This window comes from Notechis scutatus, chromosome 11 (genome assembly GCF_049901735.1).
Source record: "Notechis scutatus isolate UNSWTSFEM ecotype Mainland chromosome 11, rNotScu1.2, whole genome shotgun sequence".
NCBI lineage: Eukaryota > Metazoa > Chordata > Lepidosauria > Squamata > Elapidae > Notechis > Notechis scutatus.
The window spans coordinates 16924489-16946980 of record NC_142019.1 but is presented as its reverse complement, the minus strand read 5'-3'; the positions used below and the strand labels follow the sequence as shown (position 1 = coordinate 16946980).

General features: G+C 43.8%; 1 protein-coding gene across 3 annotated transcripts in view; it reads left to right on the top strand.

Moving 5' to 3' along the window:
- Positions 1–22492, top strand: part of IGF1R (insulin like growth factor 1 receptor) — a 220565-nt gene that overhangs the window by 126134 nt on the left and 71939 nt on the right. For all 3 annotated transcript variants that reach the window (XM_087972930.1, XM_087972931.1, XM_087972929.1), the window contains exon 3: positions 21506–21821. In XM_087972930.1, coding sequence (XP_087829056.1) covers positions 21506–21821 — 316 coding nt within the window. The remainder of the gene's footprint in view (positions 1–21505; positions 21822–22492) is intronic.

Below are 22492 nucleotides of genomic sequence, written 5' to 3'. Positions count from 1 at the left end.
TCTCCTTAGTTCTCTTCTTGATTAGTTTCCATCCATTGCTTCTTGTCCTTCGGAGAACAGGTCCTGCCGTCTTCGGAGAATAGGTTAAGCCCCTCTTCTTTGTGGCAGCCCCTCAAATATTGGAATACTACTATCATGTCACCCCTAGTGACGCTTTCTTAGGCTTAGACATACTCATTTCCTGTTACCGTTCATCATTTTAGCCTCCAGCCTCTAAATCATGTTGATTCCATCCTAATCTGAATTTCATGATTATAAGAACTGGAGTGATCAGGATGGCTGTGCTTTCTATAGTTTTTTTTTTAAAAAAACAGCTGTGCGCCATAAATCAAATATATTTAAATATTAAATGCTTCTTTGGTTTTATTAATGCCTTTTCTCTATTTCTATTTTTTTTAAAGTCTTCTACATTTTAAACATCAAAGGACAGTCATTGGGCAGCATAGAAAGCAGCTATTATTCTGCCCTCAAAGAAAAGTGAAAGTTGACGGAAAATAGGTCGACTGAGCAATGCAGTTTTCAGTACAGATTGTCCTCAAGTTAGGACCAAACTGAGCACCAAAATTTCTATTTCGAAGTGAAGAAGAAACCCACGCATGAAAAATAAAAATAAAAACACAAGATAAACTGTGACAACGGTGGTGCGTTCATTGGCAATACAGGTAGGCTTCCTCCACTTATGATCCCAATTGAGCCTAAAATTTCTGCTGCCAAGTGAGACCGTTGTTAAGTGAATTCCGTCCCATTTTACGACCTTTCTTGCCCCATTTGTTAAGTGAATCACTGCATTTGTTAAATTAGTCACACCCTTGTTAAGTGAATCTGGCTTCCCCATTGACTCCGCTTGCCAGGAGGCTGAATTTTGACCACATGACCCTGGGGATGCTGCAACGGTCATAAGTGTGGAAGACGGTCATAAGTCGCCTTTTTCAGTGCTGCGGTAACTTCGAACAGTCACTAAATGAACTGTTGTAAGTCGAGGACTACCTGTAATATGGACTCTGTTTTTCATTGGCACCTCTTTTTTTGAACTATTACCATCTGGCAGATGGTACAGGACAATAAAAACAAGGACAGATAGGCTGAAAAAACGCTTCTATCCCAGGGCAGTCGCTCTGTTGAATTCTGCTGTATAGTGCAATATGAATGCGATATCAGGGGTTTTCAATTCAATTGCATGGAATACGAAGGAAGTGTGTTTGTGTTTTATTTTTAGAGTTACAATGTACACTGAAGATGGCATTTAACTTCGTTACACAGGGTGCACTGACAGTAAACTAAACTAAATTAGTAGACCATAGAAATGCTGTGGACACCGTATATCTAGACTGTGACAAGTGACAAAGTTACAGTCTATAGAATAGAATGGAATGGAATGGAATAGAATATTGGAATGAGAAATAGAATAGAATAGAATAGAATAGAATAGAAGAGAAGAGAAGAGAAGAGAAGAGAAGAGAAGAGAAGAGAATAGAAAATTGGAATGAGAAATGGAATAGTAGAATAGAATAGAATAGAATAGAATAGAATAGAATAGAATAGAATAGAATAGAAAATTGGAATGAGAAATGGAATAGAAGAATAGAATAGAATAGAATAGAATAGAATAGAATAGAATAGAATAGAATAGAATAGAATATTGGAATGAGAAATGGAATAGAAGAATAGAATAGAATAGAATAGAATAGAATAGAATAGAATATTGGAATGAGAAATGGAATAGAAGTATAGAATAGAATAGTAGAATTGAATTGAATTGAATTGAATTCTTTATTGGCCAAGTGTGATTGGACAAACAAGGAATTTGTCTTGGTGCAAATGCTCTCAGCGTACATAAAAGAAAAGAGACATTCGTCAAGAGTTATCAGGTACGCCACTTAATGATAGTCATAGGGTACAATAAGCAATCAAATCACACTAGGAAACACTCAATATAAATCGTAAGGATACAATCGTAAGGACAGCTATACAGTCACAAGTGGGAGGGGATGGGTGGTAAGGAGTGATGAGAAGGTTAATAGTAATAGTAATGTAGACTTGGTAAATAGTTGGACAGTGCTGAGGGAATTATTTGTTTAGCAGAGTGATGGCTTTCGGGAAAAAACTGTCCTTGCGTCCAGTTGTTCTGGTGTGCAGGGCTCTATAGCTCCTTTTGAGGGTAGGAGTTGAAATAGTTTATGTCTGGGATGTGAGGGGTCTGTAGATATTTTCACAGCCTTCTTTTTGACTCGTGCAGTGTACATACAGGTCCTCAATGGAAGGCAGGTTGGTAGCAATTGTTTTTTCTGCAGTCCTAATTATCCTCTGAAGTCTGTGTCTGTCCTGTTGGGTTGCAGAACCGAACCAGACAGTGATAGAGGTGCAGATGACAGACTCAAATCATTCCTCTGTAGAACTGGATCAGCAGCTCCATTCTGGGCTCCGTTGTGGTCGTAAGTCGAGGACTACCTGTGTCAGGTTACCGTGAGCCTTGCGGTTTTAAAAGAAGCAGTTTGTCCTTTTCTCTGCATTTCATTCCTGTTCTCTGCCGTTCTCCTGTTCTCTGTTTTACCACACCCTCCCAAAGACTGGCCTTCCCCAGGTTTTACAGTGGGTTGTGAAGCCATCATGGGAGTTTTTGTTCTGTCTAGACATCTTAAGCACGATGCTGACAGTAAACGAGGCAGGAAAAATCTGGTGGATTAAAGACAGTCCTGATAACCACAGGAACAAAGGCAGGAGAGCAGGTTTCTTGCAAGGAATCCTGAGTTATTTACAGGGGCTTTGGCTAAATTCTGCTCCTTCTGCCTGATAATTTTTTTTTTTTTTTACAAATATTAAAACAAAGGCTGGCTGGAAAATTACATTTTTAAAGTGAGTCAGAGCCACGTGGAATGGACGTTGCAGGCACAACAAATCCAGAAGGATTTTCTTTCCATAAAGCATCCATTTCTGAGTGACTCAGGTGCCACTTAATTTTTTGGTTTAATTTAAAAAAAAAAATGGCTACCAGAATGAAAAAGAGGCTGCTCAGCCTGTGTTTAGCAGGGCATTTAATTGTTTTCGCACGGCTCCAGAAAGGTTTTGCTTTTTGTGCGTCAATTAGAGAACAGCAACTCGGATCTCTGGAACGGCGGGTTAAAAATAGAGATTTTTCTTTTCTTGCCGGATCTGAAGTTGGAAGGGAGAGAGTTGTGGGTCAAGGACAGTTTTGATGTGGGTTACAAGTATCACCATTGCAGAAAATGTTCCCTTACGTTGATGTGAAGGGCCCAATCTGCTACTGACGTCCTTACAACAGCCTTGTAAGATATGGCCTTGTAAGTTAATGACGATTCAAAGTTACGACACACTTGAGAAAAGTGACTTATGGCCGTTTTTTTTTTAACATTTACAACCGTTGCAGCCTTCCCAAGGACACGCGAACAAAATTTGGATGCATGGCAGCTGACTCCTAATTATGACGGTTTCAGTGTCCTGGGATTGTGTGGTCCCCTTTTGCGACCTTCGGACAAGCAAAGTCAATGGGGAAGCCCGTTTTGCTTAACAGCCAGCGGTAGCAAAAAAAATTCACACAATAGGTCAAAATTCGCTTCAGAAATGTTTCACTTTGTGACAAAAATATGGGGTTCAATTGGAGTCCGTAAGTCGAGGAGTACTGTGTTTCCCCGAAAATAAGACCCGGTCTTATACCAGGTCTTATTTTAGGGGGGCTGTTCCACTGACTCATCTTGCGGTGGCGGCACCAACAGCCCCACCCAGCAGGAGCCCACTGCCGGTCCACTTCCTCAACATCTGCATCTGCACGTTGCCTCTGGATCAATCCAGAGCTCTGTTACCAGCTGCAGAGGCCTTTCCTGAAGGCTAAACGGAGGCTGGGGGCAGCGCGTGTGTCAATCCAGACCTAATTTCTGGGCTGCAGAGGCCTTTTTTGAAGGCCTCTGACAGCAAAATGGATGCCGGGGGTGACGTGCGCAAGTGGCGGCAAGCGGCTGCAGAAGAAGTGGGTCCAGCAAGGCAAGGCAGGTGTCGGGGGGGTGTCAGGCCTGGTAAGTAGGGCAGCTCCATCCCCGCATCCCAGGGGTGGGATTCAAATTTCTTAACCGCTTCTGTGGGCATGGCCTAATTTGTGGGTGTGGTGAGGTGGTCATGTGACTGGCTGGGTGTGGCTCGTATGTAAATATTGTAAATATTTATGGAAATATTGATTTTTTTTTTTATAAAAAAAGAGCAACTTTTACCCCAAATCAGGCAAAGCAGGCAGGTAGATTGAGTTGCTCACAGAATCACAGATTCCCTCAGAGATCAGCCATTCTGCAATCTGCTACCTGAGTCTGCACTGAAAAATAGAACGTTCAGTCCTAAAGGAGGTTAAACTCTGCTTTTAAATTAGTTAGAAATCAAGAAATCCAGTGATTCCCTGCTTTCTAGCTAATCTAAATCTCCCGGCACAGCTGATAGTCGGAACAGCTGATGGTCAAGGGGGGGAGGAAAAATAGCAACTTACCAAAAATTAGGTGAAGGCACAAGGCAGGCAAGTTGGATGGCGCACATGCCAAGTAAGGAGCGAGTGGGCAGGGTGGGGAGGGGCGGGACCAGCCAGTGGCGAGATTTGCAAGTTCTCCAAACTGCGCAGAATCGTAACAACCGGTTCTGACCAGGTAGAATCCCACCCCTGCTCCATCCCCACCCTAGCTTAATTTTTACCCGTGAGCCTCGCCCCACCCCTTAACTAGGGTTTATTTTTGGGGGGTAGGGTTTATATTGGGCGCCCGCGTAAAAAAATCGAGCTAGGGCTTACTTTCAGGGTAGGTTGTATTTTCAGGGAAACCCAGGACCTGTATAGAAGTAGAGATGCTAAATGTTCGAACAGAGAGGAACAGATTGACGTAAAAACGGTTCGGTTATCTTTCCTTCCCCTGCTGTGCAAATTCTTCCACCACCACTGTTGAGGTAATTCCCCGTTAGGAGAATGAGCGCATACAGGGAGACGTATTTGAGAGAAGTGTTTGAATAATACACACACAGCACACAGATACACAGTACAGATACACTTCCAGAAACGTTTAAGCAAAGTTCAGACACAGTCCAAAGTCATTCAACAGGTAAGATCAGTCAGTTTTTAGTCCAGGGATAATCCAATAACAAAGTCCAGTGTCAAAAACAGTTCAGTATCAGACTTACATCAAATCCAGGAATATCAGTCAATTAGGAAGAAAAATGGAGGAACGGCAATACTCTTCAACAGAAGGAAACAGAGACTCACTCATACTCTCTTCTGAGACTAAGACTAAGACAACCCAGGTTTCTGGCTCCATCTTATGGCCGTTGAGAAACCACACCCAATTACACTTTTAGGATTCTCTTAAAGAGACAGTATTAAAATATCTATCCTGTCATATATATTTCCAACCCAAATACCTGTTAAGTGACTTATATTCCTAACAACCACTGTGTTTCCCATCGCTCAGTGATGGATGCATCAAAGACCTAATGAAAGGAAACGGATCTGCCGAAGTACATTCTGTGACAGACAAGATCTGGAGATTTGGCAAGGGGCCGGCTATTCTGCGCCTTCCTAAGATCCTTAAAGTTGTTGTGCTGTTTGGGGAAAATGATTATGGAAGCCCTTCTTGCAAAGTTTGCATTGTCAACAATGTTAATCAAACAATGTTTCTCCTATGATTCCAGGGGAACTTGAGCCATCTGCCAACTATACAGGGAGAGTCCTTGATTTACAACTATTTCTTTAATGACACTGTTGACCTAAAACAGGGCCTTATGAGCGGTGTTCCACTTATGGACATTGCAACATCCCTGCAGTCATGAAATTCCAAATTGGGTCACTTGGGAACCAGCCTGTATTTTGGGCAGTAGCAGTGTCCTTTTTTGGGGGGAGGGGTGTCATATGATCACTGTTTGCATCCTTCTAGGGGATTTCCAACAAACAAAGTCAAATAGTAGTCCTTGACTTACGACTATTTGTTTAGTGACCGAAGTTTCAGTGGCTCTGAAAAAAAGGGGGGCTTGCGACCATTTTTCACACTTACAACCATTGCGGTATCCCCATGGTCACGTGATCAAAATTTGGACACTTGACCAGTGACTTGTATTTACGATGGTGTCTCAGGACCACACGATGCCCTTTGGCGACCTTCTGTCAAGCAAACTCAACGGGGAAGCCGGATGCATTTAACGACTGTGTTACTAACTTAGCATCTGCAGTGATTCACTGTTCTGACCTAAACCTTGTTCCAAGGAAACAAACACGAAACAGAGGTAACAGCAAAACCTTTTAATGATTCTTTCCGAATTCCGTTCCTTCCCGGTTAAAAGGCTGTTTCGAACTCATTGTCTCTGATAAGAAGGAGCCTTTCCAAGATGGTGAAAGGCTGCCAAGAACACGAGATAAAGTTGCCAAGAAAGATTTCAAACACAAAGAGTCTCCAAACACCAACCAAGATAGTCCAAACGTCCACAAGGCTTGAGTGCAAGAACTTCTTTGCTTCCTGCAAAGAACTCCGGTTTCTCAGCTGCCTTTTATTTCTTCAGGGAGGGGCCATTACCTTGCAGCCTTACTGCCGAGTCGCCCGTGCTGCTGCAGCTGCTCTTTCCTTCATGCGCCCTGGGCACAGGCTCCTTGGGGACCTCTTCATCACTGCTCCCAGCCTCCACAACCTCCAAAGGCCGCATTCCACTCCCTTATGGTCCTGGCCCCATCCCTGCATCACACACAGGCCCCTCATCTGAGTCCTCGTTCTCTGAGACCTCAGCCGTCTGCACCTCCTGCCGGTGAAGCACAACATTCACTTAACTGTGGCAAGCAAGATTCCAAAATGAGGCAAAAATGCACTTAATGAATGTCTCCTTTAGTAACAGAAATTTTGGGGTTCGACATAAATCGAGGATATCTTTGCATGACAAGCAATAAAGCGCAACAGTCATCAATTACATACAGAATCCACTTTAGCATGTACCCATATCCAGAGTCAGTGGGGAAGGCAGATTCGCTGAACTGACGGGGTGTCACTAAGAACTGCAGCGGTTTGCTTAACAGCCACAGCAAGGAAGGTCGCAAAACGGGGGCAAAACGGACTGAACAAACCGTCTCGTTTTTTAGCAAGAGAAATCTTGGGCTCAATTGTGGCCGTCAGTTGAGAACTATCTGTAGTGGTTTGAAAATCTTGAGATATTAATAAAGTTTTGGAGGGTTGGCGCTCTCTGTTTCCGTTTTGACTCCTTCCTCCAGCTGGAGCTGCCCAAAGCAAGGAAAAGAGTGGAAGCGGCTCAGCGCAAGCGAAACAATCTTCCCGTTTGAGACTTTTGCATAAATTGTTCCCGGTCGGACAATGGCGCTTTCTTTCCCTGGACGAGAGTTGTGTTTTACCACCAAGCAGAAAAGGGGACGTTTTTCTTTTCCCGAGCCGGCAGAACTTGGTCGAGTGAAAAAAAAAAAAAGCTTTTCTGACAAAGAAATCTTTACTTCCTTCAAGAAAAGCTTTGAAGAGATACAGAGATCTTTGGCAAACTCCAGGGTCCTTGTGGCTCCTTTGGAAAGAGCTTTGTGTGTGCCAGATGCCGGGTGGGGTTAGAGGGAGGAGGCTGACCGTTTTCTTTGGCTGGCCTTGGTCGTCTTGCCTCTAGAGAACCCCGGCTTCTCGTTCTCCAACCTCGTGGAATTTCCTCCCCGGCCGGGCTGGCTTTCCACGCTGCCGTTGTAAAACTCCTGGGCTGGATAGATCCAGAACCATCAATCCGGAGCCAATTGCTCTTAAGCTTGGGTGCGTGGCAGCTTTCTTCATCCTCTATTTCAGTGATTAGATTTGGATGAGTAATAATGAAAAATGATGCAACACCATGTTAACAGTCAAGAACAGCTGAAGAGCTAGCTGTTGGTTCTTCATTTCCGGGGTCTTGGCAATTACTTGCTGCTTTACCTTAAAAACATAATTAATATATTTTTCCCCCCCAATAGGTAGCTTTCATATTCTCAAGAAGGGAGGATTTTAAGTTGTGGCCATAAAGTTCAGGCTGTTCTCAACGATAAATGAGGGATACGCACCTAAGTCTAAAATGGTGTTCAAAAGATCGTGAAGATCTTTTTCCTGGATTACATAATAAACATTATATAATGTAATTGTTTTTTTAATGTATGCATCGGCTTTTAACTCCTTTTTTTTTTGTTTTGTTTGTTTGTTTGGCAAGGTTGAGTGTGGCTTGGCATTGAAGGCTGCTCTGTAATCCAAGCAGGCTAATACAATTAATACATTCCTGTAAATTCAAATCCCTTACTTTGAATATGTTGCTTCGATTTTCTTTTTTTTTTTACCACCCTGAAAATGCTACAGGTTGCCTTCCAGATTTGCCTTCTAGATTTGACCCATTTAATTCCTTCTTTCTTTTTTACCTTCTGCCCAATTTTTCTCCTCCTTCTCCCCCCTCCTTCGTTCCCTCCACCCATTGGGCATAAGGGGTGCATGTATTTGGTTACCACCCAGCCGTTGCACACACCAGTGTCTGAAAAAAATTCCTCTCTACTTGGGAACTGATCCTTTAATTCAGAGATGAAAGGGGAGGGCTGAGTGTTTTTCAACTCTTGTTTGTATAATGGGAGCTAAACCTACAAGCCAGATAGGATTGGTATGACTAATATTAATTATCTCTCCCCCCCCCCCCCAATGACTTCAGCATGGGCCTTTTTCTGGGGATGTTGTTTTAGTGGCTCCTAATTGTTTGCAAAGTATGTTCTGGAGTTGATGCTACTTGCTGGTACTTGCTCTGAGTTGCTGGGTGATTTTCTTTTTCTTTCTTTCTTTCTTTCTTTCTTTCTTTCTTTCTTTCTTTCTTTCTTTCTTTCTTTCTTTCTTTCTTTCTTTCTTTCTTTCTTTCTTTCTTTCTTTCTCTCTCTCTCTCTCTCTCTCTCTTTCTATCTCCTTCCTTCCTTCCTTTCTCTCTCTCTGTCTCTTTCTCCCTCCCTCTTTCTTTCTTTCTTTCTTTCTTTCTTTCTTTCTTTCTTTCTTTCTCTTCTCTCTTTCTTCTCTCTCTCCTTTCTTCCTCTTTCTTTCTTTCTTTCTTTCTTTCTTTCTTTCTTTCTTTCTTTCTTTCTTTCTTTCTTTCTTTCTTTCTCTCTCTCTTTCTATCTCCTTCCTTCCTTCCTTTCTCTCTCTCTGTCTCTTTCTCCCTCCCTCTTTCTTTCTTTCTTTCTTTCTCTTTCTTTCTTTCTTTCTTTCTTTCTTTCTTTCTTTCTTTCTTTCTTTCTCTTCTCTCTCTTCTCTCTCCTCCTTTCTTCCTCTTTCTTTCTTTCTTTCTTTCTTTCTTTCTTTCTTTCTTTCTTTCTTTCTTTCTTTCTTTCTTTCTTTCTTTCTTTCTTTCTCCCTCTCTCTCCTTCCTTCCTTCTTTCCTTCCTTCCTCTCTTTTCCTCTTTCTTTCCCTCCCTCCCTCCCACTCCCCTTTTCCTCTCCCTCTCTCTCTCAGGATTTGGGTATGTCTACTCTAGTGAAAAGAAGGAGTAGGGGGTGACATGATAGCAGGGTTCCAATAATTGTGGGACTGACACAAAGAAGAGGGGAATCAAATTATTCTCCAAAGCACCTGAGGGCAGGACAAGAAACAATGGATGGAAACAGATCAAGGAGAGAAGCAACCCGGAATTAAGGCGAAACTTCCTAACAGGGAGGACAATTAACCAGTGGAACTGCTGGCCACCAGAAATCATGGATGCTCCATCACTGGAGGTTTTCAAGAAGGGACTGGACAGCCACTTGTCTGAAATAGTCTAGGGTCTCCTTCTTAATTGTGGGGGGGGGGAGTTGGATTAGAAGACCTCCTAGATCCCTTCGACAGTGATGTGATGATGATGATTTTTCATGAATAAGTATAGAGTGTGGACAGGATTCAGCAGCACGGTGCAAGTTACATCATTATTTGGCTGAAAATATAACTCCCTGCTGGTCAGCCTTCTCCAACTTAATATCCTTCAAATGTGCCGGGCTACAAATTCATATCATCCCTAATTAATATAATTTTTGCAGTTTAGAGGTGATGAGAGTTGCTTTCTTGCACATAAGTTATGAAGGACTCCTTGACTTTAACCACCACAATTAACATTTTTGTTGCTAAACAAGTTAGTTGTGAAGTGAGTTTTGCCACCTTTTACGACCTTTCTTGCCATCGTTATTAAATGAATCACCGTGGTTAGCTTAGTTACATGGTTCCCCATCGACTTTGCTTGTCAGAAGGTTGCAAAATGGGACTACATGACCCCCGGATATGGCAACTGTCATAAATAGGAGCCAGTGGCCAAGCCTCCAAATTTTGGCCCCGTGACCTTGGGGATGTTGCAGTGGTTGCAAGTGTGAAAAATGGTCATAAGTCCCTTTTTTCCTGTGCCATTGTGACTTTGAGCTGTCAGTAACATATTCCCTGTATGGGAAAGCTGTAGGTTCAGTTTAGTCCTTGGATCTTGCAATGTGGCAATTTTGTTCCAAACTTAGAATTTCAATTCATGGTATATTTTTTCCCAATGAAGTAGTTTGCTTGACTCAATTGTGCTATTAAATTAGAAGTTGACCTCTTGGTTTGGTGTGACTCCTTCCCTACTATCCCTACTATGCATCTCTACTTGGGTCCTGGACTTATGACCACAATTGAGCCCAAAATGTGGTTGTTGTTGTTGTTGTTGTTGTTGTTGTCAATACTAGCTTAATACCTGTGTTTCATTACGATTGGGCTTTAGTTTTGGGGAGGAAAATAAGGGGGGAAAAATTCTGCTTCTGCCTATCAGCATCCATCGGTATTTATCTGGCTAGCGTCCTGTCAGTGTGTGAGAGAGTTGAGGGCTGTTTGGAAACTGAAACAATATTTGCTGTGTGAACAAGGAGACAGCAAGGAGCCTGGGCGTGGCTTAGCTCAACTGTTCTGTACTAAAGCTGCTTGGTGCTCTGAAACTGAAACTCCTCTCCTCTGCTTGCGTTTTGCATTTGGAACAGGTTTCTTTTCAGGTGGGGAGGGGGAGTAGAACTCCTTAGCATCAGAGCCTGTTAATAATAATAATATAGGAAATACTAATGCTCTGATGGTCATTTCAAAAAACCCTTTCTTAGCGAACACCTAGAAGCCAAGAGGAACATACGTGCCAAATTTCAAGCTTGTAGGCTTTACGGTTCTGGAGATTTTGTGATGATGCATGAGTGGTATTTTGCTTTTGTATATATAGATTGCACCATCAGAAATGAAAAAGGGGAGAGAGTTACTGAGAGTAACGAATGAATGGTGTGTCCTGATTTTGATGTGGTATTTATATGAGGCATATAACATGCACATAAACAGTTCCTGGTACGAGATTGGAGAGGAAACCAGCCTTTGAGTTCAATGCGCCGTCTCAGAATTTCTCTCGCCTATGAGTCAGTCTCCAATTTGTTCTTCTCGGGGACAAACCTGACTTGTTGGGAAACCGGTTTGGAGAAGCAAAGCCCTCATGTCACTCTTGAGTGGAACCACATAATGTGGAAACGCATTGTACACCGCTGGACAAACAGCCGGTGGAAAAAATGCAAAACTTGCTCTAAACTGCTGCGAAGTGCAAGAGCTGTGGTGTTTTAATAAACGTACAAATAGCATGCACAACACTTCAAATATTTAACGTAAGTTTGTTTATTAAGAGTCTTGTTTTTCTGGGAAGCATCACCATGATAAACAAGGATTAATGGTCTATGTCTTGTATTTTTGAAGAGGGATTCGAACCTTTCCTCTCCGGAATAAATAACCTGTCAAGAGCACCAATTTAAAAGGTATGCTAAATACCGATGAAGGAAGAAGCTACCTCTGCCTCCCTTCCTTTAACTCAGAGGTCTCCAAACTTGGCCACTTTTAATATTTGTGGACTTCAATTCTGGGAGTTAAAGTTCACGTCTTAAAGTTGCCAAGTTTGGGGACCCCCGATTTAAGAGAAAAGGGTGAGCATGCAGTACTAATTAGTAAATCACTATCAACTGAATATGCCTTAATTTTGGCTTGGAAAGCTAAGAAGAGGTAAGGGTTAAGAAAGAGGATTTTTCACCTTCCAAAATGTTTATGGCTGTCCAGGGATGTTCATGGCTGGACATAGGTGAGTAACACCTGCATTTTATATTTACAGATACAGGTATTTCTTGAGGTGGAGGACAGGGACTCCACCTCCTTGGTGCGGTCACCTAGAGGTGGATCTCCCGCCTCACAATCAGGAGGCTGTGAGTTCGATCCTAGAGGATGATGATACAGACAGTCCTTGACTTACAACAGTTTATTTAGGGACCGTTTGAAGTAACAGTGGCACTATAAAAATGACTTATGGCTGTTTTTCACACGATCAAGGTTGTAAGTGTGAAAAATGGTCATCAGTCCCTTTTTTCAGTGCCTTTGTAGCTTTGAGCTAAATTAATGTTTGTAAGTCAAGGACCACCTGTATTTTCCTCCCCAGAAAGACAGTTTGAAATGGGTCTTTTAGGCTGCGGAAACAGGGAGAAAACATTTTCCAAAACACAAACTCAGCATTTTAACACCGAAAGGAGCTTGTTTACATGGGAGAGTGTGGAATGGCTGGGCAACTGAACGGTTTTTTTTTATGCCTACTTTAAAAAAAATATATCAAAACAAACCAACCAACGAGAAACACCACCCCAAATAAATCGAGTGTGTGATTTAGTGTGTGTCCTTGGGCACACCGGCCTCTCGCATGAAATAAAAATGGCATTGTTCTTTCCAGATTCCCACCTCCCTCCAGAAAACAACACCCCTCCCAAATGTGAACTTGTTGTGGTTTGTGGCAAGGAAGTGTGGATCTTCTATGTGGGTGAATTAAACCAGAAAGAGTTTGTTCCCAGTTTATTTCAAACTGGTGAGCTAGTTTTTGAAGTTGCAGGAAAAACGGTTCTAATATTTTTAATGGGAGTGGGGAAAAAATGATAAAAAGTAGATTTTCAGTGTCTTTTATGGATTTATCCTTTCTTGCAATCCTCATTTGATCCTTACCTCTTCTTCCTAAAAAGTTTAAGTATGGCAGGTTAGAGGCAAATAAGAAACTGCTTTTTTTTCTCCTCTGAAATTTTGATGGAAATATTATTTTTAGGAACAGCGTGGGCCAAGCAACATCTGCCAGGTTATGGATATCCTAGTATGATTTTTTTAAACTTTATATGAGGCATTTTTTTGCACAAAGCTCTTGCAGTCACATGCACTGCTGTTTTTATTTTCGGCTTGAGTGGAAATGTTTTATTTATCTATTTTGTGTTAGTCAAGTGTCAACTGGATCTGGAATTGAAATACATTCGCTAAAAACCCTCAATTTAATGGACTAATGGAGGGAAGGAGGGTCCCTCACAGCAGAAAGTCTGTTAAATCCAAATGAGATTTTATGCATGAATATTTTAACTATTTTCTATTTTTATGAATTTAGTACTTGCAAAAGGGGCGAATGGGAGTTTATGATTGCAAAGAAGCAGACGGTGTACAAACAGAATGTGTGTGCCACCTGTTGACTTCAGCTAAAGTGAAATTGGTTAATTGGAAGGCTTGTTGTAATATGTAAACATCTGAAAACAACACAACTTATCCCAGCTCTGCTTTTATCTATCTTTTCCTCGTAATTTTAATTTGAATTCAACATGATGCCAAGAAACTAAAACCCAATGGACCAGTATTATTTATTTAAATAAACAGAAAAGGCAACATTTGGAAAGAAGATTTTTCCAAGATTTGGCTTATTCTCATGATGACATACATCTTCCATACCGAGGGAAGGATTAGCAACGCTGGACTTGAACAAATATGTGCGCCATACAATAAGGATTTAAATGGGATGAGAGGAGGGATAGAATATGAAGATAGTCCTTGACTTACAACATTGATTTAGTGACCCTTAACAGAATCACTGAGTGGGAAGGGAGCTTGGAGGTCTTCTAGTCCAGCCCCATGCTCAAGTATGAGACTCCCATACCACCCCAGACAAATGGCTGCCCAGTCTCTTCTTAAAAACACCCCAAAGAAAAACACACATAGACTGGGTGAAACCAGGCTTATGTCAACGTTCCAGAAAACCCCAACTCCAACAAATAACTCAATAAATATGGCTTCCAAAGCTGGCAGCTTAACTGTCACAGCAGTAACTGTGAGAGGGATCTTGGAATCTTAGTGGACAACCAGCTAAATAGGAGCCAGCAGTGGGCAGCAGCAGCCCAAAAAGCTAATATTAACAGAGGGATATAATCAGGATCAAGGGAGATACAAATACCACTCTATAAAGCCTTAGTAAGGCCACAACTGGAGTACTGCATCCAGTTTTGGTCCCCACACTATAAAAAAAGATGTTGAGACTCTAGAAAAATGCAGAGAAGAGCAACCAGGATGATTAGGGGGGTGGAGGCTAAAACATACAATGAACGGTTGTAGGAACTGGGCTTGGCTAGTCTAGTAAAGAGAAGGACCAGGGGAGACATGATAGAGGTCTTCCAATATTTGAGGGGCTGCCACAGAGAGGAGGAGGGGGTCAAGCTATTTTCTAAGGCCAGAGAAGGAACAATGGATGGAAAATGATCAGGGAGAGATTCAACCTGGAAATAAGGAGGGATTTTCTGACTGTGAGAACAATCAACCCATGGAAGAGAAGTTGTCTTCGGAAGTTGTGGGAGCTTCATCACTGGAGGCTTTCAAGAAGAGACTGGACTGCCCTCTGTCAGAAATGGTGTAGGGTCTCCTACTTGGGGGGGGGAGGGGGGGTTGGACTAGATGACTTACAAGGTCCCTTCCAACTCTGTTAGTCTGACTCTAAAAACCACCAGTGTTGGAGAACTGACAACTTCTGGAGGCAAGCTGTTCCACCGGTTAATCGTTCTGACAGTTAGGAATTTTCTCCTTAGTTCTAGGTTGTTTCCCTCCTTGTTTCCATCCCTTGTTTTTTTTTGTTTTGCCTTCAGGTGCTTTGGTGCGTTCAAAGTCAGCAACTGGAAAAAAAAAAAGTGATTGACACTTAACAACCATTGCAGCATCCTCACAGTTACGTGATCCAAATTTGGGCATTTGGCAACCCATCTGTAATTAGGATGGTTGCAGCATGTACGTAAGCGGTTGCGTAATCGCCATTTGCAAACTTCCCAGCCAGCTTCCAACAAGGCAACTCAGTGGAATGGATCCGTGCAAGGACCACGTGATTCATTTTAGTGCAGTGATTCACTTAACAACAATGGCAAAGTTGTAAAATTGGGCACGACTCGCTTAACAACCTCTTTACGTAGCGAGGGAAATCCTGGTTCCAGTTGTGGTTCCAGTTGGGATTGCAGGTCAAGGACCACCTGTAGTGTATTATTCTCGGAGATTCATAGGAATTTGGCTTCTGAAGGAGCTCCTTAATCCTTCTTTACAAGCCAAGAAACCATCAGTTACTGGAAGTTAGGCTGGGTATAAACAAACAAACCGTAGTAGAAGCTAGTAACAACCATGTTTCTGGCTTAACAACTACAGGGATTCACTTAACAACGGTGGCAAAAAAAAGTTGTAAAACTTTAATCGCTTTGCTTTAGAAGCAGAAAAAGCACCACCAGCTAATCCAAATTAAGGCTGGCTTTTCTCAACGACAGGCAGCCCTCGACTGAATGACCACAACAGAGCCTGAAATTCCCACTGCTAAAAGCTAGTCAGTTGTTAGGTGAATTTTGCCCCATTTTACAAACTTTCTTGGCCACGGTTGTGAAATGAATCACTGTAGTTGTTAAATTAGGGTTAGGGGTTAGACCAGGGGTGTCAAACTCAAGGGTGCTTAGATCTGGCCTCCAGGGTTGCTCTGGAAACGGCAAGAGACGGGCCCATGGTGCCTCTCTGCCAGCAAAAACGGAGCTCGGGAAGGGGCGGCATAAGCAGCCCTCCCCAGCTCCATTTTTGCTGGCAGAGGGTTGCAGAAGGTTGTTGCAACCAGAAACTCAGCTTGGGAGCCCGTTTTCTCTGGCTTAGTGTACTATATTAGCATACTCCAAACCCTCGAAACTGATTGGTCCAGATGGACAACGACCGGATTGGTCGAAGCCCCGGCCGTGATTGGAGCGCTAGGAATCTACCGCGATTGGCTGTGCCGATCGCGGGAGATTCAAAGCGCTGCCATTGGCCGCCAAACCGCAGTGAGCCCTATATGAAGGGCTGCCGCGGCTTGACTCTCTCAGACTATTCCTATTCTAAATAAAGAGCTGAACTCACTAAGATGGTCTCGCGTCTCCTTCGAACCGATCGACCCCAGATCTAACACTTAGCACTTGGGCCACCACAGGTGCCCCCAGGTGATGTCAAGCTGGCCATACCCACACCCTCCCTAAGGTCAAACACAACCCTAATGTAGCCCTCAATGAAACCGAGTTTGACACCCCCGGGTTAGGGTCTTTCGGAGCCAAAATTAATCTAAGACCGGGTCTTATTTCCGGGGGAAATACGGTAGTTAACCTTGAAGTGTCCTGCCCATCTAAGGAGGTGAATGAATACTTGCTCTTGGTTACTGGAAAAGGTTGCCCTGCGTTTCTGAAGTGTTGCTTGGACCACATTCTCCTTATTTCTGGGCTGCTTCTCTCCTTGATTACTTTCTGATTTGATTGATTAGATTAGGTTGTTTCAATCTTAAATGTCCTAATCCTCATTAGGATTTCCAATGCTTGGAAGCATTTTGGTGGAATGGGTGCGGCCATGTCAGAACGTTTCTGATCAGATTCGAAGCCTAATTGAAAGTTGGCACCGCTGTTTTGAACTCGGGGGAGGGAGGAGGTGGAAAGGTGGTTTTGCGCTGGAAATATTTATGAATTTGACCCACTTTGTGGACTTTCCAGAAAAAGAACCAATTCCCACTTAAACGTAGGGATACAGCTGTGCCTTTTCTGGCTCGAATGCTCTCTTGCCAGTTGGCTACTGTTGAATTTGGGAGCGATCCATCGTTCAAAAGGCCTGTCCTATTCTTTTATTTAATAAAATGCACGCGTTAACCTGTAATATTCCCTAGATATAGTGAGAAGAGCAATGGCTTTGTCTGATATCCTTATGTAAACAGGAAATCTCATTAACATGCTAAATCTTGGGTCTTGGTGCTGGGGGTTGGGGGGAGAAGAGACATCCATCTGCTTCCAAGGTTTACTGTCTGTGGTGTTACTGAAGAAATCTCTTAATAGCCTTGGAGACTTCTAATATTTATAGGCATCGAATGAGGCTCATCTTGCTGGAGGCGAACGAGTCTGGCGTCTGAGCAAAGAGTTCTTGCGATGCGGATCTAATACCAGCTCACTATTCCAGCCACTTGCTCCAGATAATTCTGGAATCCCTGTCTGGGAAGAAGAGGGGGACAACTTGTTTTCTAAAGCCCCAGAGAGCAGGACAAGGAACGATGGATGGAAGCTAATCATGGAGAGAAGCAACCTAAAAGGAAGGAGAAACTTCCTCACAGTGAGGACAATTAACCGATGGAACGGCTTGCCACAAGAACTTGTGGCTATTCCATCACTGGAGGTCTTTTAAGAAGAAACTGGACAGCCACTTCTCTAGAATGGTATAGGGCCGTGATGGCGAATCTATGGCACACAGAGCCATTTGTGCCGGCACGCGAGCTGCAGGCAAACTTACCTCACTGCGCACGCATGTGCCTCACCGCTGATTTTCGGCCAGTTTGAGGCCTTTTTCGGCCTCCCAGAGGCTTGAGGAAGGCTACTGCAGACTTTGCAGGCTGAAAACTAGGCCCGTTTCATCACTTCCTGGTTTTCTGGAAATACCGGACATGATGAAACGGGCCTAGTTTTCATCCTGCAGAAGTCTTCCTCAAACATCTGGGAGGCTGAAAAAGGCCTCAAACCGGCCGAAAATTAGCTGCAGGGCACAGTGCAGGTTAGGGGATGGCAGGGGTGGGTGGGGATTGCATGCACATGCAGAGGAGGTGTGGGGCACGCACGCATTGCCTTCTGGGTGCTGGCACGCGAGTGTGCAAGTGCATGCACAATTTTTGGCACAGGAGCCCAAAAAGGTTAGCCACCACTGGTATAGGGTCTCCATCTTGAGCAGGGGACTGGACTAGAAGACCTCCAAGGTCCCTTCCAACTCTTATTCCAAATAAAATATGGCTTCCAAGGCTGACATCGCATGTCCCACAGATTTTGGAGGTAGCCACTCTGCCTACAAACCCATCAGGAGCCATATCCATTGAGCGACCAACCAACAATGGAACTGACCATGTCTTCACTTGGTGGCCTTCACACAACACCACCAACCAGACACACGACCCATCAACCATATGAGATCAATAAAAGCGGAGAAGAATTGGAATGAGATGCTTTGACCGAAGTCCCATTGAGGAGGTCACCTAGCTTGGTAACGAAACATTCAGAAGCTAAACTGGAACCCTGGAGAACAAATCACCACCATCATGGACGTCTTTTGATCTGACACTACGCCGTTTCCCTTGTCAGGTAGAGGAGTGGACAGGTGAGGCGTTCCACCTTTGGGACCTGCTGAAGCCTGGGTGCATAGACACAGTTGATGTGATCAGTCACTAAACATTTATTTAGAAAAATTCTGCCTTTTGACTTTATTACCCGGCTTAAGTGGACAAGGTAGCAAAGATATTCTTGTAGATGAAAGTTGGGGACAGCGAGAAAACAAGCTGAAGGTGGACATACCAAGAGGCTCTCTGTCTTGGAATTTGGGTGATTGGGGAAGAGGTGACTCAGATTATCCCAAGTTGTTCAAATTCTTTGAGGACCACACAAGCAGCTCCTGGAAGATGCTGGAGTCCTTGTTGCTTTTGGGTGTCGAGATAAAAGCAAATGTGTTTTTATCAGTTTTGGTTCCTGTATCAATTGGGATCCAAATATTAAAACATGGACTTTCAAGGGATAGTAGTTTTAAATTCTGGACTGATTATTAAAAGTATGTTTTCAGGTTCTGGAAGATATTGTTGCTTAGCCTCTGTTTACCCTAAGGACTGTCTGAGCTTGCCCATTAGCAGTATTTATAACTTGATTTATTTTGTACCTCTTACCAAATATGTCACAAGATCATATTAAGATATTGCATTTATCCTTGATTTATCAGCTAGATGTGACTTTCTTCCTCTATTACATTGTCTGTTTGAGATATATCTTGCATTTTCTATGGTAACACTATTATGGACACTCTAGGAATGGTTGAGAGGCTATATCATTAATTAGCTTGATTGATGCAGCAAATTGTAATTAAGAGTGCTTCGGTTACACAGTTGTAATCCCATAATCTTCAAATGTACTTACCTTTTGTTGTTGTTTTAACTGTTGTGTCCGATCTTATAGGCAAGTATTCTCCATGTTACCTTGTCAAGCACGGTTTCATTCAGTTGTTGGATATTGAACTTGCATCAGATTTGGTGTGATCAAGCAAGCATGTTCTTTTATCAAATAACAGAGTTGGAAGGGACCTTGGAGGTCTTCTAGTCCAACCCCTGCTCAAGTAGGGAGACCCTATGCCATTTCAGACAAATGGCTGTCCAATCTCTTCTTTAAAACCTCCAGTGTTGGAGTACCCACAACTTTTGGAGGCAAGTTGTTCTACTGATGAATTGTTCTCACTGTCAGGAAATGTCTCCTTAGTTCTAAGTTGCTTCTCTCCTTGATTAGTTTCCATCCATTTGCTTCTTGTCCTTCTCTCAGGTGCTTTGGAGAATAGCTTGACCCTCTCTTCTTTGTGTCAACCCCTTAGATATAGGAACACCGCTATCATGTCAATCCTAGTCCTACTTTTCAGTAAACTAGACATACCCAATTCTTCTTTGCTTGCTCATTCTTGTTCCACTAACCATTCAGTTATCATTGCCTCGTCCAGTGAATTGATACGCATAACATGGCCAAAGTAAATCACACGTGGTCTTATGTACATGTTGAGTTATTGCCATAAAAGTGTTCTGGTGAGATTTTCACAGGGTAGTTCACTATTGCTTTTCATAACCCTCCCCATTTATCCAGAATTTGTGACCGGAATCAGCCCTATGGTTGCGTTCCTTTTGCATTTACACCTTGTTGGAAGTCTAAGTTTGGGAAACCTTTGATAGGAAATGGAAACTGATGAATGTTAGCCAACTTTAAGAGCCTTGGGGGGTGTAGTGGCTAGAATGCAGTATTGCAGGCCCAATTCGATCCTGACTGGTTCAAGGTTGACTCAGCCTTCTAGCCTTCTGAGGTGGGTAAAATGAGGATCCAGATTGTTGTGGGCAAGAGGCTGACTCTTGTAAACTACTTAAAGAGTAAAGCAGGGGTGGGATTCTACCAGTTCGCACCTAGTCGCTAGAACTGGTTGTTAACATTCTAAGCAGTTCGGAGAACCGGTTGTTAGAAGAAATTACTGGGCTAATCCTGTAAGGAAGGCAGGAAGGAAACATTCTGGTGTTGCTTACAGAAACTGCCTCTCCGTTAACCCTTATTACATTCTTGGTAGGACTAGACTTCCTGTCTCAGGAACTTCTCTGGAATTATTTTTCCCCTCCCTTGCTGGTACTTTGCTTGTGTGGAGTGACCATTCAAAGTTAGAATGGCACTGAAAAAAGTGACTTATGACCATTTTTCAACACTTACGACTGTTGCAGCATCCCCATAGTCATGAGAGGCCAAGCGAGGAGATGCGTGCCTCAATGTGAGTGATACTGAGTTGGCCACGCCCAGCCAATAACATGACCACCAAGCCATGCCCACCAACTAAGCCACACCCACAGAAGTAGTTGTTAAAAAATTTGAATCCCACCCCTGCTGTAAAGCAGTGTGAAGTGGTATATAAGCCTTAAGTGCCAGTGGTCTCTTATCTCTCTGTCTCTCACTGTTTCTGCCTGCAGGCAGACTCTGCTTACTGCCAGGAATTTGATCCTGACTGGCTCAAGAATGACTCAATCATTCTGAAATTGGTTAAATGATGACTCAGATTGTTGGGGGCCGCAGGGGGTTCGCAGGGATTCTGGAGTGTCCCCTAGCTAAGATTCTGTGCAGTTCGGAGAATCCCCAAATCACACTCCTGGCTGGCCCCGCCTACCCCTCCGAGGTGTCCCCACGTGGCCCATTTTGGATGCAGGTAAGTGCACGGCTCACGGGGAGGCTCGGGAGGGGTGAAAAATGGGCCTCCCGGAAGTTCAGGAAGGCCGGAACTGGGCCCGTTTCTGGCTTCCCGAGAGCCTCCGGACACTGGGGAGGCCGTTTTCCCCCTCCTGGAGGCTCAAGGAAAGCCTCCGGAGTCCGGGGAGGGCAAAAATGCCCTCCCCCTGCCGTGGTGCAGGAGGCCAACTAGGCCACGCCTACCATGCCCACCCACCAACCAGGCAGAGAACCTGTTGCTAAACTTTTGGAAGTCCACCCCTGAATATGCTGACTCTGTAAACCGCTTAGAGAGGGCTATAAAGCACTGTGAAGCAGTATATAAGTCCAAGTGCTACTTCTATTGTCAATCACGTCAATTGTTGCTCTTTCCTTCCTTCCAGTTGAAGATGGTCTTTTCATGCCTGCTACTCTGTCCTCTCTCTTTCCAGCCTGTCCCAGTTCCTGTGGCAAACATGCTTGCACGGACCAGAACGAATGCTGTCACCCCGAATGCTTGGGCAGCTGCACCGCACCCCACAACAGCTCGGCCTGCGTAGCCTGTCGCAACTACTACCACGATGGCACCTGTGTTCCGACCTGTCCACCCAACACCTACAAGTTCGAGGGCTGGCGTTGCATTACCAAGGAGAACTGTTCCCGGATCTCTTCCTCGGATTCACTTGGGGAATATGAGAGCTTCGTGATCCATGAGGACGAGTGTATACAAGAGTGCCCTCCAGGATTTGTGCGCAACGATACCCAAAGGTAACAGGGAACGCTTGTGTTTACACACAGGAAGGGTGAATAGCTCTGATTTTTTTTTTCTTGTCGGTAGGGTTAAGGAAGAGGCCAAACTCTTAATGGGGGCCCTCTAAGAATGTTTCAAGTACAGTGTGATGACCGGGGCATGGCACAAAGGCAACACAGTCAGATAATCAGTAGGAGTCCCTTTATTAGCTCCAACTTTGCCCCCAATGACCTGGTTAACTTCTGGGCTGGAGAAAAACTCTCCCAGGAACAGCCTTGGGCTGCAGAGAATCAAGCCCAAAACATAGTCAACAAAAACTGTAACTATAAGTCCAGTCAAAGCAGGGCAAGAGAAGGAATTCCAGATGTGAAGGAACAGCTGTAATTCAGCACAGTTGGGAGGATGCCAGGAATGTAGATAACCACAGTCAACACAAGATAAAATGACGTTTGGTTCTCAGCTTGCATTTCTTTTAAACTCTCATTCCCAGCTGTGGCTAATGAAGGGAATCAGGGCCCTTTCCTCCCCCGTAAGCCACACAACCCATGTTGCTCTCTACTCCGTTCCTCCCTGCATGCCCTAGGATGAAGAGGGTGGTGGGCCTGGGTCTCAATCCTGCTCTGCCCAGCCGGATTTTTCCCTTCCCCAGTTTCCTCCACAGCCAACGGAGCCACACTCCCATTCCCTG